At 49.5% G+C, this 13,854-nt stretch overlaps 1 protein-coding gene across 6 annotated transcripts; it reads right to left on the reverse strand.

The window, feature by feature from the left end:
* Positions 1–607: 607 nt before the first annotated feature.
* JOSD1 (Josephin domain containing 1) lies at positions 608–13,841 on the reverse strand. Of its 6 annotated transcripts, XM_054053450.1 has the most exons (6): positions 13,724–13,841; positions 11,584–11,700; positions 9,049–9,882; positions 4,734–4,862; positions 4,428–4,622; positions 608–3,022 (listed from the first exon to the last, which is right to left on the reverse strand). In XM_054053450.1, the coding sequence occupies exons 3-6, from the start codon at positions 9,231–9,233 to the stop codon at positions 2,923–2,925; spliced, it is 609 nt and encodes a 202-aa protein (XP_053909425.1). In that variant the 5' UTR covers positions 9,234–9,882; positions 11,584–11,700; positions 13,724–13,841; the 3' UTR covers positions 608–2,922. The 6 variants fall into 6 exon arrangements, with proteins under 6 accessions (XP_053909425.1, XP_053909468.1, XP_053909439.1 ...); XM_054053493.1 differs by lacking the exon at positions 11,584–11,700 and having other exon boundaries at positions 13,724–13,745; XM_054053464.1 differs by lacking the exon at positions 13,724–13,841 and having other exon boundaries at positions 11,584–13,436.
* Between the last annotated feature and the right edge of the window lie 13 nt (positions 13,842–13,854).

Genomic DNA, 13,854 nt, shown 5'->3' on the forward strand with positions numbered 1-13,854 from the left:
GAGGGAAGGGGTGTTCCCCTTCCAGACTCCATGCCCCCCCATAAAACCACCCCAGGGCACAGGTCAGTCTTCAAAGGTGGCAGTCCAACAAAACCAGGCCTTTCCTGGCTGACTCGGAGCCCAAGGACACCAGTGACAGGAGTGACTTCCCCAGGAGGTAAAGCGAAGGAAGGAGGGGCGCAGGGAGCTGTACCCTGTGGGAAACACTCTCCGGGAAGAGGCAAAACCACTTTCACTTCAACTTCATGTGAGTGAGAACCGCAGGAGTGGCAGGCCAGGCTGAAGACGATCACATCCGCACTGATCCTCTGCCTCGTCAAGTAGAACTTCAGATATCAGCTGCGTATTTTTTTGTATGGAATATTAAATAAATCCAACCCGAGCAGTGTGATTTTAATAAACCTCCTTCAGGGAGGCTCAGTTCTTTCAGCATTGGTGGTGGCTTTGCGGTCAGAGGCCCTTCTGTTTCATGCATGGCAGTTTGGGGAGGGAAGGGGATGGACAGGGCTTTGTCACCTTCAGGTGGCTCTGCATGGCTTTGGAGAGGTCTCAGACTGCCTCAGTGCCCTTGACCAAGTTCCCAGGTTCTTCACTCACAGAAAGGAAGCACTTTTATAACCAAAAGATTTATTTTTCCTTTACATACTTCATTACAGAACAAATCCCGCTGAATGTACAGAAGTGAAAGGACGTTTACATGGAAACAGCTTTTTTTTTTTTTTTTCCATTTTTAGTATTTGGTTAAACAAAATACATCTCTGTAAACAAACCCAAAGACCAGGCTCCAACAAAACCAAACAAGCAAGAAAACAAAGAGGGGCTTCCCCCTTCCCAAGCAGTGGGACTGGACCAGCTCACCCACCCTCTCGTGGGGCTTTGATCCTTTGCTTTCCCATTACCTGAGCAGCTGGATCAGTTTCCCCTTGCGCCCCACAGGAAAGGGGCTGACACGCAAGGAAAGTAGCCCCCCAAATATTTTGAAACATCTTTGCATATTGTGCACTGATCTGTTGGCTTGCGGTTCCCATGCAGACAGGGTTTCTCCAAAGTGCATCTTTAATCAGCATAGAAAATGCTGCTGTTGATATTTATTTCCCCCACCCCTTGAAATGGCTTCAAGTCACAAGCAGAATGCCTGCAGGCTGCGCATCCTGCCGGTAAAGTGTTTAAAAACTGCAGGCTGGTATCGGTCATTTGGAATGTGTTATGAAATTGGACTTTTTATAGAAACGTTGGGTCTTTAAAACATAGGAGCCATATGCCCTTCATGGCAGGATGCTGTGCTCAAAAGGCTGCAAAGTGGTGCCTGCCAGATGTCCAGGGCTCAGCAAACTGCATTGTCCCATCATCTGGTGGGCCTCTGTCCTCTGTTGGGAAGGTGCGATTTTGGTGGTCTCTCAGCTTCCAGCACCTGCACATGCATTTGCAGAGCTCTTGAGAGTAAAATAACTGAGAAAAGGTAGTTACAGACCCTCCCTTCACAAGCTCAAACACTAATAATGACACTTCCTGCATGATGGACAGGGATCCTACGGGCTGCATCACATCCCAGAGATTGCTGTTTAACCAGGACATCCCATGCATACCGGAGGGAAGCACACAGTCGCTCAGCCAGGAAGTACTAAATGCAATGAAGCCCCTTCCAAATCCTGTGCTTGCTCCTCCTGCTGTGGAAGGCGTGCTGACCTACAGCTCACTCAGGTGACTGGGAAACAGCTGGTACAGATCCCTCTTAGTGTGTCCATGTCTAGTCACTCTTCCCTATGGAAGGGAAGGGAGGAAAAAGTGATTCATCCATTAAAGGAATGTTTGTCGGCCAGCACTAAGAGAGGTTGGTTCAACTAGCAGGCCAGGATCTCTCTAACACCCAAAGGTTCTGATAGACTCTGCATCTCCCACATCATCAGCTTGTGGCTATGAAAAGGGGAAAACCTGATTATTATAAAGGCTTCCCCCACTTTTTCTTTGTCCCTCTTTCTGTAGCATTTCACATGACATCCGCCACTGTGGGACAGACTTCTGGAAAGAGGGAAAAAAAAGGGAATAAATTCCTCTCAAAACCCCCTCACTTTTATTCCTCTCACCAAGCAGTCCCTAAACTACCGGGTAACCATGCAGAAAACCAAGAGATTAAAAAACGAAAACCCAACATAGCACAAAGAAACCCAAGCAGACCACGGCCTTTCTCCGATACAGAAACTTGATACTCCTCACTTGCCTGTGCTTGCTGTTTCCACAGGCCTCAGAGAGCCACGTGCTGCCAAACAACCGCTCGCCGCACACAGATCCCTGGGGACACTGGGGAAGAATCCTCTAGCTACCCAAGGAATCTCTTGAAAGATGACGCTGGTTTTATTACTGTTCTCTAATTCTTGGCACAAGCCATCCCTAAGCAGCAGAGGGCTGTGCCGAGCACTGTACCATTCCTACTGTTTGAGAGTGTCCCGAGAGAAGACCCTTAGGAACTGCAAACGTCTTCACAACAACTTGTTTTGGAGGGAGAGCCTCGCAAAGAGGCAGCAGTGTGCTCGGCCCCTGCTCCTCCTCATCAGGCCCTACAGGGAGCAGTGTCCCACAACACGCAGCCTTGACCTATGTGGGGAAAGGGAGGCCAGAGGCTTGCCAGCACTCCAGCCCCAGAGCCTGGTTTTAATGCCTTCTAGGCAGGGAAAGGGCATGCAGCTCATTCGCCCTCGCAGTTAAAGTGATTGGCTTCCACTTTCCTACACCGTGCCCTCAATTCTTCCCCCCACCCCCCTGTAACATCCTACGCCGTTGCCCTGTTGCACCAAGAAAGGAAGAGAAGAGCCTAACAAAGGAAGTTCCAGAAGAGAAGAGTTGGGGCACCCGTTATCCAGGTTTCATGTTGTTGGGAGTTCAGTGAAGGGGAAGAGCTGTAGTGGGAGGACAGAGTTGGTCAGATCACACGTCAGCTCTCCAGCTCTGATGTGCTTCCACCTCCTCTGGCACCACCAGCAGGAGTTCACAGTTCTTTCCTCTCAGCTGGTGTTTCAAAAATTTCCTGTTGAAGAAAAGCAGAAATAATCGCTACCGAGTTTAGAACTTTGTCGTCTTCTACAAGAACTAAATGCAAGGAACAACGCAAACGTGACAAGAAATACCCACAAATCCCCACACATTGTCTTAAGTAATGTTCTGACCATGAAAAAGAACCCCAATGCTAAACTTGCCCCACCAGATCCAACACACCTCTACACAGCGAGGTACTGCAGATGCAGATAGATACAATCTTAACCTCAGCAGAGATAAGCCAATATAGATGCCACTTTCCAGTTTTCCAAGGTGGCAAAAACAGAACTAAAACCAAGTTCAGTTTCTTCAGGACTCCAAGATCAAGAATCCCACTATATTTTAAAATAAACCAAACAAATCTGGAATACTTGTAGGGAAAAAAACCCCCATCATTTAGGCATTCTTAGCGCAGGCCATAGCAGCAGAACACTGCCTGGTCGTCTGACATGGTTCTACAGCCCCTTTTCTGCCCAAAAGCTTTCTCTGATACCAAACCTGGATTATGTCCAATGACTATGACTGCCAAAACAACATTTTCTCTGATATCTTTTGGCCCAGATTTCCAGAATTTCCTACATAGGAAGACTTTATTTATTGTTGAAGAAGAGCACACCCAGGATAAAATCTGACAGAACCTCTGCACAGGAGTTCCAGACCTGTGTTACTCTATCCCAGAAGTTCACAAAAGGCTGCCATTCACTCCTCCAAGACTTTAATGGTATGGCAGGCTCTGCAAATACTGCTCATGTGCCACACCTACCTCAAAACAAGTCTAGCAGAGGCAGCAGAGCTGCTGGTAGGCTTTAGAATATGATGGAATGGAAGCTGAATGGCAACTGTGAGACTTCACAATCAAAGATAATCACACCAACCGCCTCGTGTTAAGATTGAAGAGAGGAGGCTAGTCAAGCGAGAAGAGCGGTGTATACGTACATAGGCAGGTGATTCCTAGCAAGCAGCTTTCACTGCTGCCAGGGATGAGGCTGCGGTTTTAGTCTAGAAAGCCTTTTGTGGGGAACACACACACAGATCGCTACTAAAGAGGCAAAGGAATGATGATACTCTCATGTTTGAGTGAGACACAGCAGATGTCGCTGCAGATGCTGCCCACTAACACCAGACTTGGCCTCTACGTTCACCACCAGTGGCAGAGCCAGCCATGTAAGAGACAAAGTCAGGCTCTCCTGACCTCGCAGAGATGACAACTGCCAAAAGCATCTTCCAGAGTATAAACAGGGTATAAATCTAAGTGAATGCTCAAGAACCTTATTACTCTCAAATCTCTGCTACTGAAGGTCAACCATAAACGTTTCAATCGTTACCTATTTAAGGACAGATTCCCAACCTCCAACAGGGAAGGATTTGAGGAGGAAGAGGACACAAAAAAATCCTACCTGAGCTCACTTTCACCTCCAATCCACTCAGGCACCTTGAGTTTGGAATCGAGGTTGTAGTAGGTGCCTCCCACCTCCCGGACGCAGATCCAGTGCTGACGCTTGAGGGGGAGCTTCAAGGGGCCCCAGCAAAGGCTGGAGGGCAGGTTCATGATGAAGCCCATCACGTTAGACAGGGCAATGACGTTAACATCCCTGAGAGAGTGCAGAAAACAGCAGCAAGATTATATTCTGGTACTTTAACTTCATCTCTCTCTTATTTTTATAAACAGCAGTCGTCTCCAGAATTACATGACTTCTCAGTACCTGCGCTTGTCCCACCAAACTGCCTCGTAGCCTTTGGTCTGAAGTGCTGCCATGATCACGTTCACATCATAGTTTCCATTTCCCAACATGCTTTTCTTGTGGGGCGTCACCATGGTATTGGGAGACAACCTGCAAACCGAACAAGAGACTGCTCTAGCAGGCATTTGCTGAACCGATATTCCACAGCTGGGGAAGGCGGCTTGTCACTGTGTAACTTAAAGCTCGTTTTCTGGGCTTTTATGTTCAAACACAAACGATTCTGTTCACTCAGAGGGGCTGAGGGGCTAAATAATGCATTAAGAATAACTTTGATGTACAAAGCCTCCTAAGATCCTAGGTTTGCTGTGAAAGATACTGCAAAGCAGGAAGCCTTTCTCTCCCTCCTTGAACTGGTGATTCTGAAGGATGCTTCCATTGCTTTTTCCTCAATTCATGGCTGGACTAAATGCTAGTTTGCCATTTAGAACAACGCCTATCACAGTTTCAAGAGTCCAACAGTCAACATCAGTCTTGAAAACTGGCTGAGATAACAAGAGGCAGGAAGGGTTGGCTGCAGAAAAGATTGTTCTCCCCCACTCCCCACTGGTAAATGAACGACTCCAGATACAAAACTGTGGAGGCATTTTTGGGTCTGTGAGCTTTATAAAGCATTGCTATAAAATTAAAAAAGTAATCTTTTGCTGTAGGTAACTAAACAGCTAACCTTGTTGCAAAGAAATCTCTTCAGCTTTAATCCATAAGCTTGCCTAGACATCACTGGCATTGCGAGAGCATCTAAAAATCCAGAACCACAGCCCACCATGTTGCATGGAAAAATGTAACACAGCCTTTGCACACAAGCAGACAGTGGATGCAAGGCATAAAACATGGAGACACGTGGAAAAAAAAAAACCCAGTTAGTCACTTGCATTGTTTTACATTTTTTTCCCCCCCAAGAAATTTTGTAAGGAAAGAAAACAAGGGATGGATTATGATGAAGGTGGCAGATGTCCTTCAACAGCTGGAAGAGCAAGCACCGGGAAACTGGGAGCAGAAAACAGCAAGGTCAAGTCAAGCCTGAGATAATTTTTGTTGGGATGAGCTGCTCTTTTGATTGGTAAAGACTCCATGAGCTCTGCTAGCACAAGGTTCAGAAGTTTCATATCATCCAAATATCCACGTTTCATCTGCCTTTCCCCCATGCCAACCTCATCCCCTAAAACTCCAGGTGTTCCTGCACATTCTTTGCTCAGCCTTTTGCTCAGTGCAAGTTCTGCAGGCATGTTTTGTCTACTGAAAATCCTTCAGCTCTTCTACATTCCTCCCCTGACAATATAAGGCACTTGAAAAGAAGCAGCAAGCAGTGCATTGTGTAGGGAGTTTCAGACCAACCAAGGCTAGACAGGCTACAGACAGGCAGCTGTAGGCATCAGCTGTGAGTTTTCTTACAGTAGGGCAACACTGCAGCAGAACAACCTGGGAAATGACTGAACTACAGAAGGGGGAAGAGGCCAAAAAAAATAGGAAAAGCTGTTAATAGCCAGCACTGGGCATTTCTGAGCCAGGCAGTGACATTTTCCAGTCTCCAAAGCTCGGCTGCATGTTCCTAGTCACTGAGATGCTACCGTAGTTTGTCACAGCTCTTCCAACTTCTCCATAAAGCAAGATCACTTGGCTACAAACAGTTCCTCAAGATGATTGCTTCAACCTACTAGCTCTCAAGTGTCAGTGACCTAGGAAAGGCTCCCAGTTCACAGAGCCTGCTGGGCTGCACAAGCATCCTCTCGTGGCACTGTTTTCCAAAGACAAACTTATCTGAGAGCCAAAAGAACACATTTATCTTTGTTCTTTCCCGTAACTTTCAGAGTCCCAGAAATGAGATGAAGAGACCAGCAGAGGTAACACACTCAAGAACTGGTACCTGTGAGTAAACTTTCACCAAGAGTCGCCTCAACTTCTCTACTCACACACACCTAAACAGAGCCCACAATCAGCAGCTGAAGGATTCTGATTAGAAAAGGAATTAAATTGCCTCTCCAAAGTTGATTTTTCCATCTAGACGCTGAGCTGAGGAATACTGACAAAGTTGGACAGAAATCCTGGTAATAATCCCCCTGAGCTTTCCAAGCCAGAAACTTTCACCAACATGTTGTGTTAACACAACAGGCTCCAAGATTCCTGCACGCAGTTGCCTTTCCTAAACAGGTCTCAATACACAGGGCTCCAGTGAAGCGATTTTGTTTCTATCTCCATGCAACATCTGGCACATGCAATCTGACATTCTGCAAAAGCCAAAGGAACATAAAAAAAGATATTTCTTGTATTAGAGGAGAGAAGAAAGGAAGGACTATGAAATCAGAGGGGAGTTTGGAACAAGATTTGGCATACGCTCGATATGATGATCATCAGACTACACTGGCCTTATGCAACAAGAGACACCGAAAGGGAAAATAATGATTAAGCAATGCAGTTCAGTCATCCTTCAAAGCAAAAGCTACAGAAAGCTTAAGCTTATTTGTGATTTTGTTACCTTGTCAACACTGGGTTTAAAAAAATGACGCCTTGCAACATTTTTGTAGCTTACTAAAAACATTCATTGGGCCTATCTCAGAGTCATCAACACACAGGATGTGGCTAGACACAGGAAAGACACACACAAAAGCGATTAATGGCAACCAAATGCACACTTCTTGAAGGCAAGTCGAAGGAGCTAGACATGAGTAGAGACCCAACAGATATGCAAAGGTAGTGGCAATGCTTATGCTTAGCTTGTAGATCATCCATTTCTGAGAGGCATTTCCACATATATTTCCATACTACCATGGGGCTGAATCAATCTGTGCATCTTGATCCAACTGTTAGGATAGAATACCACCAGATTGTAATCAAAGGCAAATTCTCCCTCCTAGAACGAGAAGTCTGACAGGATTAACATCCCAGCTCGTTCTGAGAGGTTTCATGCTGCACACTAATTCTCTCTCTCCAAACCCAATGAAAGCCAACTAATTAGATCATCACACTCCTACCACATGAACTGCCTTTGTTTGCTTCGGGCCAATAGCAATCCATCCGCGGTTAAGATTCTGACAATTGCTGCTCTGGAACAAAACCATAACAACATCTTTACACAGAACAAAGAGTGCCTTGAGCCTGCTGCAGATCAGCTTCACTTCACCAACAGGAGTTTTATTTACAATGCTATCATAAATAGCATTTCAATCCGATGTTTGCTGTTGTCTCTCATCACATATCTTTTGCCAAAGACAGACACACGTGTTTCATGAGTCAAGCGCCAGTTCCACAAATCTGCCGATTTTTGGAGGCAGCAGCAGCAGGCACGCAGCTCCCTGCTCATCAGCACAGGGCACCGCAACCGCCCTGTCCCACAGTACCCGCATAACCACTGCCACAAGGTGCAAGTTTCTGCCTGTCACAAACACAAAGTGCTGTCAGCTGCTGGTAACAGGAATCAGGCATAATTTATGCAACGAGTACAACGTCCACAGAGTGAGTATCAGGGGAGACCCCTTTTCCTATCTGATAATTTCGTCAATGAAAGGTCACTAGAATTTCCAAAGGCACACACAGGAGAATTCCCACAAAGCGTCGAAACAGTGAGCAAAATACAAGCTATTGCACAGGCCACATTAATAATTTATGTTTATCGCAGTAAAATTCAAAAATGCTTTTATTAATTATCTGAAGCTGCTGGGAAGCATTTAGCAATGCCACAGACCATGGGGATCTAGCCAATGAAATGGAATTCTGTTTGACAAGAGTACACAGGGTCTCATTGCATGGAGAAAAAAACCCAAATATTGGGAGTTCACTTTAGTGTTTGAACAAGGAGTCATGCTCTTGGCAAAGCTCCCAATTTAAAAAAAAAATCTTAGAAGCATTGTGGTACTAAATCAGGTTTTTATGACGACCAATTTGTCATTCCTGCTGCCTTCACTCTCCAGAGCCAATCCTCAAATCCGTTAACATCAAGATAACATATCTACATGAGACAGGGGCAAAAATACAGACAATGGGTAGAAGATGCATGGATGCGGGAGAAGAACACAGTCCAATCTCCTGACAGCATCTGCAGTAAAGCCCTTGTACCCAAAACTGGCAGCCAGAATAGTTTAGGAAACAAATAAAAAGAGAGAATTTCTGCATGAAGAGAGAGAGGAAAAAGAATGAGAGGATTTAGAAAGGAAGCTACATTCAGTTCACAGCAGAGGCATACTCTGAACCCCTCTTTTCCTATTTTCCTTCACAAATAAGATCCGAAAATTCCTCAGAAAAACAGAGGACAAGGGGAAGCCAACGCCAGTAGAGAGTATCCTACCTCTGAAATATCTCCTGCAGGGTTTCCCTAGTGAAGGCGTTGCTGTCCTGGAAGACATTGTTGAGGGCATGCAGGGCACACAGCTCCCTGCGCTGCTTCTCATGGTAAATATGCAGTGGTGGTTGCTGGGGTGGCTCTGCTGATTCCGATTTGGTCTTGTCACCTTTCCATGGCACGCAACTCATTTTCTCACAGGGTGGGTGGAGAGTAGGTGGTGAGAAACGAGGGAGGCTGAAGTTTCTTCCTCCACAGTCACAAGAGCAGCCCAGAGTCCCTTTCTTTTGTACACTAGCACTGCTTCCAGCTCACAAACCCTCCCCTCGTACTTCAGTTTATTCAGTAATTGCCTCTGATGGCTGGTTTTAAAAACCACATAAAGATCTGCAACGTATTTTTCCTCCCTCCTCCCATACCCCATAAAATGTTGTACTTCCCTTCCCCCACAGAAAAAGAATATAAAAAAAGAAGTCAAAAGATATGAATCCTCTTAGTCTCAAGATACTAGCTGGAATTTAACACATCGCTCCTTTTCTTCCATCTCCTTTGGTCTACAGTGCCACTAGAAAGGTACCCAGAGCAGGTAACAGGGAGAGGTCCACCCCCAAAGTGCCAAAGCGCAGAAGATGATGCCAGCTTCTGGTGCTGCCTTATGGGAGCACAGGGTGGTTAAGGGCTCAACAGCTGCAATCCTCCATTCCTTTGGGAATGCCCAAATCCAGGGAAGAAGATGATGCCAACAGCAGCTCAGGAAAGGAAACCGTAAACCATTTCTTCGTAGGCCACAAAAAAACACCAGGTCTGGGCTCCGGGGAAGGCAATTCCTCACAAGCCACCCTGCACACCGACAAAGGGAAGTCTCCATTAGCTATGAGAAGAGGCAGCACAAAGCCCACGAGGGGTGAGGAGAGGGCACGTGGCCCGGTCCTGTCCCAAAGCCTTTGCCTTGCACCTCCCCACCCTGTGCCCGCACACCACCACCACCCTACAGCCTCCCCTCATCACCAGCCATCTACCCACAGCCACCCCCACCCTCCACCACCCTCTCCCATCACCCCCCTTTCCAAACTCTCCCAACGCTCCCCTCACCCCAATCCCCTCACCCACCCCACCACCAACCACTCTCCAACGACCACCCCCAATCCCCCAAACCACTCCCCATCCCCCAACAACCACCCTCAACCCTCCCAACCCACCACCTCACCCTCTCCCAACAGTTACCACAACCACAACCACCCCCCACCCTTTCTACCCTCTTCTCTCCAACAACCCCTCCACCACCTCCTCACACCCCCAACCCACCCGCCTCTCAACCACCCACCAGCCCCCATCCCAGCAACCCTCTATCCACCCAACAACAAACAGCCCCCCAACCCCTCCCCAACCACCCTCCCAATCACACCCCCACCAGCAACCACCCCCCCCCAACCTCTCCGCCCTCCCCAACCACAATCATCCCCTCCCCGGCCGCTTCCCACAGCCGAGGCCCAGCTCCGCCGCCGGGGCCCAGGCGCCCACCCTTTCCCCTCAGGAGGGAGCCAGGGGGACCCGCCAGGCGCCGCCGCCTCACCCGGCCCCGCGCCGCCCCGCGCCTGCGCCGCGGGACCCACCGCCTCCCCCTCCCCGGCACGCGCCGCGCGCGCCCCCTGACGTCAGCGGGGGCGGGGGGAGAGGGGAAGGGGAAAGGCGCGAGGAGAGGGTGGAGAGGAGGAGGGGGAGGAAGAGGAGGAAGGGGGCAGAGGGAGGAGAAGGGCGCGGGGATGGGGAGGGGAGGGTGAAAGGTGCGAGGAGGAAGAGTGGGGGAAAGGCGAGAAGGGAGGAAGAAAGGTGCGAGGGGGAGGAAGGGGGGAGGAGGGAAAGGTGCGAGGGGGAGGAAGGTGCGATGAGGAAGAGGGGTGGGGAAGGAGGAGGAGGAGGGGGAAATGTATGAGGAGGAAGAGGAGGAGGGTAAGATACAAGGAGGAAGAGGGGTGAGGAAGAAGGAGAAGGGAAGGGAGGGAAAGGTGAGGGGAATAAGGGGGGAAAATGTGAGAAGGAGGAAGAGGAAGGTGGGGAGAGTGGGAAAGGTGCGAGGAGGAAGAGGGAAAGATGAGAGGAAGGGGGGGAAGAAAGGTAGAAGGAGAGGGAAGAAGGTACAGGGGGAGGGGGGAAGGAGGGGTGAAAGGTGTGAGGAGGAGGGTGGGAGGGAAAAGATGCACGGAAGGTGTGGGAGAAAGGTGCAGGGGAAAGGGGGTGAGGAGGAAAGGTGTAAGGAGGGGGAAGGTGTAAGGAGGAGGAGGACAGGGGACAAAGGTGCGAGGAGGAGGGCAGGGAAAAATAAGGCGGTGGGATAGGATGGATCTGGTCCTTTTCACCCCTAAATCGGTTCCCACCTCAGAACTGCAACCGGGTGCACTGCCAGGGCGCAGGCAGGGCTTGGTGGGGCAAAGCCCCAGCGTGCAGCTGACAGGGCAGGCAGGGTTCATTCCAGCCTTGCAGCTAGTTCACTATGTAACCTTAGGCGAGTTAATTTCCCTGAGCTTCAGTTTCCCTTCTCACCTGCTTAATTAATGAGAGCGTCGATTTTCACGCTATGATAAAAAACCCAGGACAACTGAAGTGGTTTACCACCTGGTGAATAAACATGAACCCTCCCCAGCTGCGCTTTGTGCCAAGCTGGAGATTAAAGACATAGAATCATGGAATCATTATGGTTGGAAAAGACCTCTAAGACAATCCAATCCAACCGCCAGCCCAACACTACTGTGCCTACTAACCCATGTCCCCAAGTGCCACGTCTACATGTTTTTTGAACACCTCCAGGGATGGAGCCTCTACCGCTTCCCTGGGCAGCCTGTGCCAGTGCTTCACCACCCTGTCAGTAAAGAAATTTTTCCTAATATCCAACCTAAACCTGCCCTGGCACAGCCTGAGGCCATTTCGTCTCATCCTGTCACTTGTCACTTGGGAGAAGAGACCAGCACTCGCCTCGCTACAACCTCCTTTCAGTCGAGTAGAGAGTGATAAAGTCTCTCCTCAGCCTCCTCCTTGCTAAACAGTCCAAGTTCCTCAGCAGATCCTCATAAGACTTGTTCTCCAGCCCCTTCACCAGTCTCGCCCTCCTCTGGACATGCTCCAGCAGGTCAATGTCTTTCCTGTACTGAGGGGCCTAAAACTAAACCTGTGATCCGAGGTGCAGCCTCACCAGCACTGAGTACAGAGACACCATCTCTTCCCTGCTCCTGCTGGCCACACCATGACTGATCCAAGCCAGGATGCTGTTGGCCTTCTTGGCCACCTGGGCACACTGCTGGCTCACGTTCAGCCACTATCAACCAGCACCTCCAGGTCTTTTTTTTGCCGGGCAGTTTTCCAGGCACTCTTCCCCAACCTTGCAGCGCTGCATGGGGTTGTTCTGACTGAATTGCTAAATCCACCATTTGCCCTTATTGAAACTTTTGCAACTGGCCTTCTTCCATCACTCAGGCTTGTCCAGGTCCCTCTGCAGAGCCTTCTTGCCCTGAAGCAGATCAACATCCCAGTTTGTTGTCACCTGCAAACTTACTGAGGGAACACTCGATCCCCTCATCCAGACCATTCATAGAATCATAAAACCATAGAATGGTTTGCATTGGAATGGACCTTAAAGATCATCCAGTTCTAACATCCCTGCTATGGGCAGGGACACCTCCCACCAGACCAGACTGCCTAAGGCCCATCCAACCTGGCCTCGAACACCTCCAGGGATAAGGCAGCCACATCTTCCCTGGGCAACCTGTGCCAGTGCCTCACCACCCTCAACATGAAGAAATTCTTCCTCATGTCTAATCTAAATCTGCCCCTCTCCAGTTCATGCCCATTGCCCCTCGTCCTATCACTACAAGCCTTTGTAAACAGTCCCTCCCCAGCTTTCTCATAGCCCCTTCAGGTACTGAAACGTCACTATAAGATCTCCTTTGAGCCTTCTCTCGTCCAGGCTGAACAAGCCCAACTCTCTCAGCCTGTTCTCCTATGGGAGGTGCTCCAGCCCTCTGATCAGGTAGCCCTCCTCTGGACCTGATACAACAGTTCCATATCCTTCTTATGCTGAGGATTCCAGAACTAGACACAATACTCCAGATGGGGTCTCACAAGAGAGGAGTAGAGGGGCAGAATCACCTTCCTTGCCCTGCTGGCCATGTTTCTTTTGATGCAGCCCAGGATATGGTTGGCCTTCTGGGCTGCGAGTGCACATTGCTGGCTCATGTCGAGCTTCTCATCAACCAGCATCACCAAGTCCTTCTCTCAATCATAAAGATATTTAAAATTCATAAAGATACTCCACAGGACTGGCCCCAAGACTGAGCCCTGGGGACACCGCTTGTGACTGACCCAGAAAAGCCATAGATGCCCCATCCCTGGAGGTGTTCAAGGCCAGGTTGGATGGGGCTTTGAGCAGCCTGATCCAGCGGTAGATGTCCCTGCCCATGGCAGGGGGATTGGAACTGGATGATGTTTCAGATCCCTTCCAACCCAAGTCACTCTATGACCCTATGACTGCTGTGTTCCCGCCTCGACCCAGCCTGCCGGGCTCCCCCTGCCCGTGGCTGCCGAGGAGCGGGTGCGCGACCCAGGGGTGAGGGGACAGCATCTCCCGCCCCACCCCGGGATCTCCCCAGCCCGCACAGTCCCAAGGCAGGCGAGGTTTTCTCCCCGATACCTGAACCCCGCGGGCTGTGCTGGGCGACAAGGGGACAGCGGGACCCCCTGCCCTTCCCGCACTGCCTCCAGGAGCCGGCGGCTTCCCGATCCCGGCGGGAGCGCTACCCCTCGGGAAGGCGCCTCCCCACT

Source organism: Cuculus canorus, chromosome 1, assembly GCF_017976375.1.
Source record: "Cuculus canorus isolate bCucCan1 chromosome 1, bCucCan1.pri, whole genome shotgun sequence".
NCBI lineage: Eukaryota > Metazoa > Chordata > Aves > Cuculiformes > Cuculidae > Cuculus > Cuculus canorus.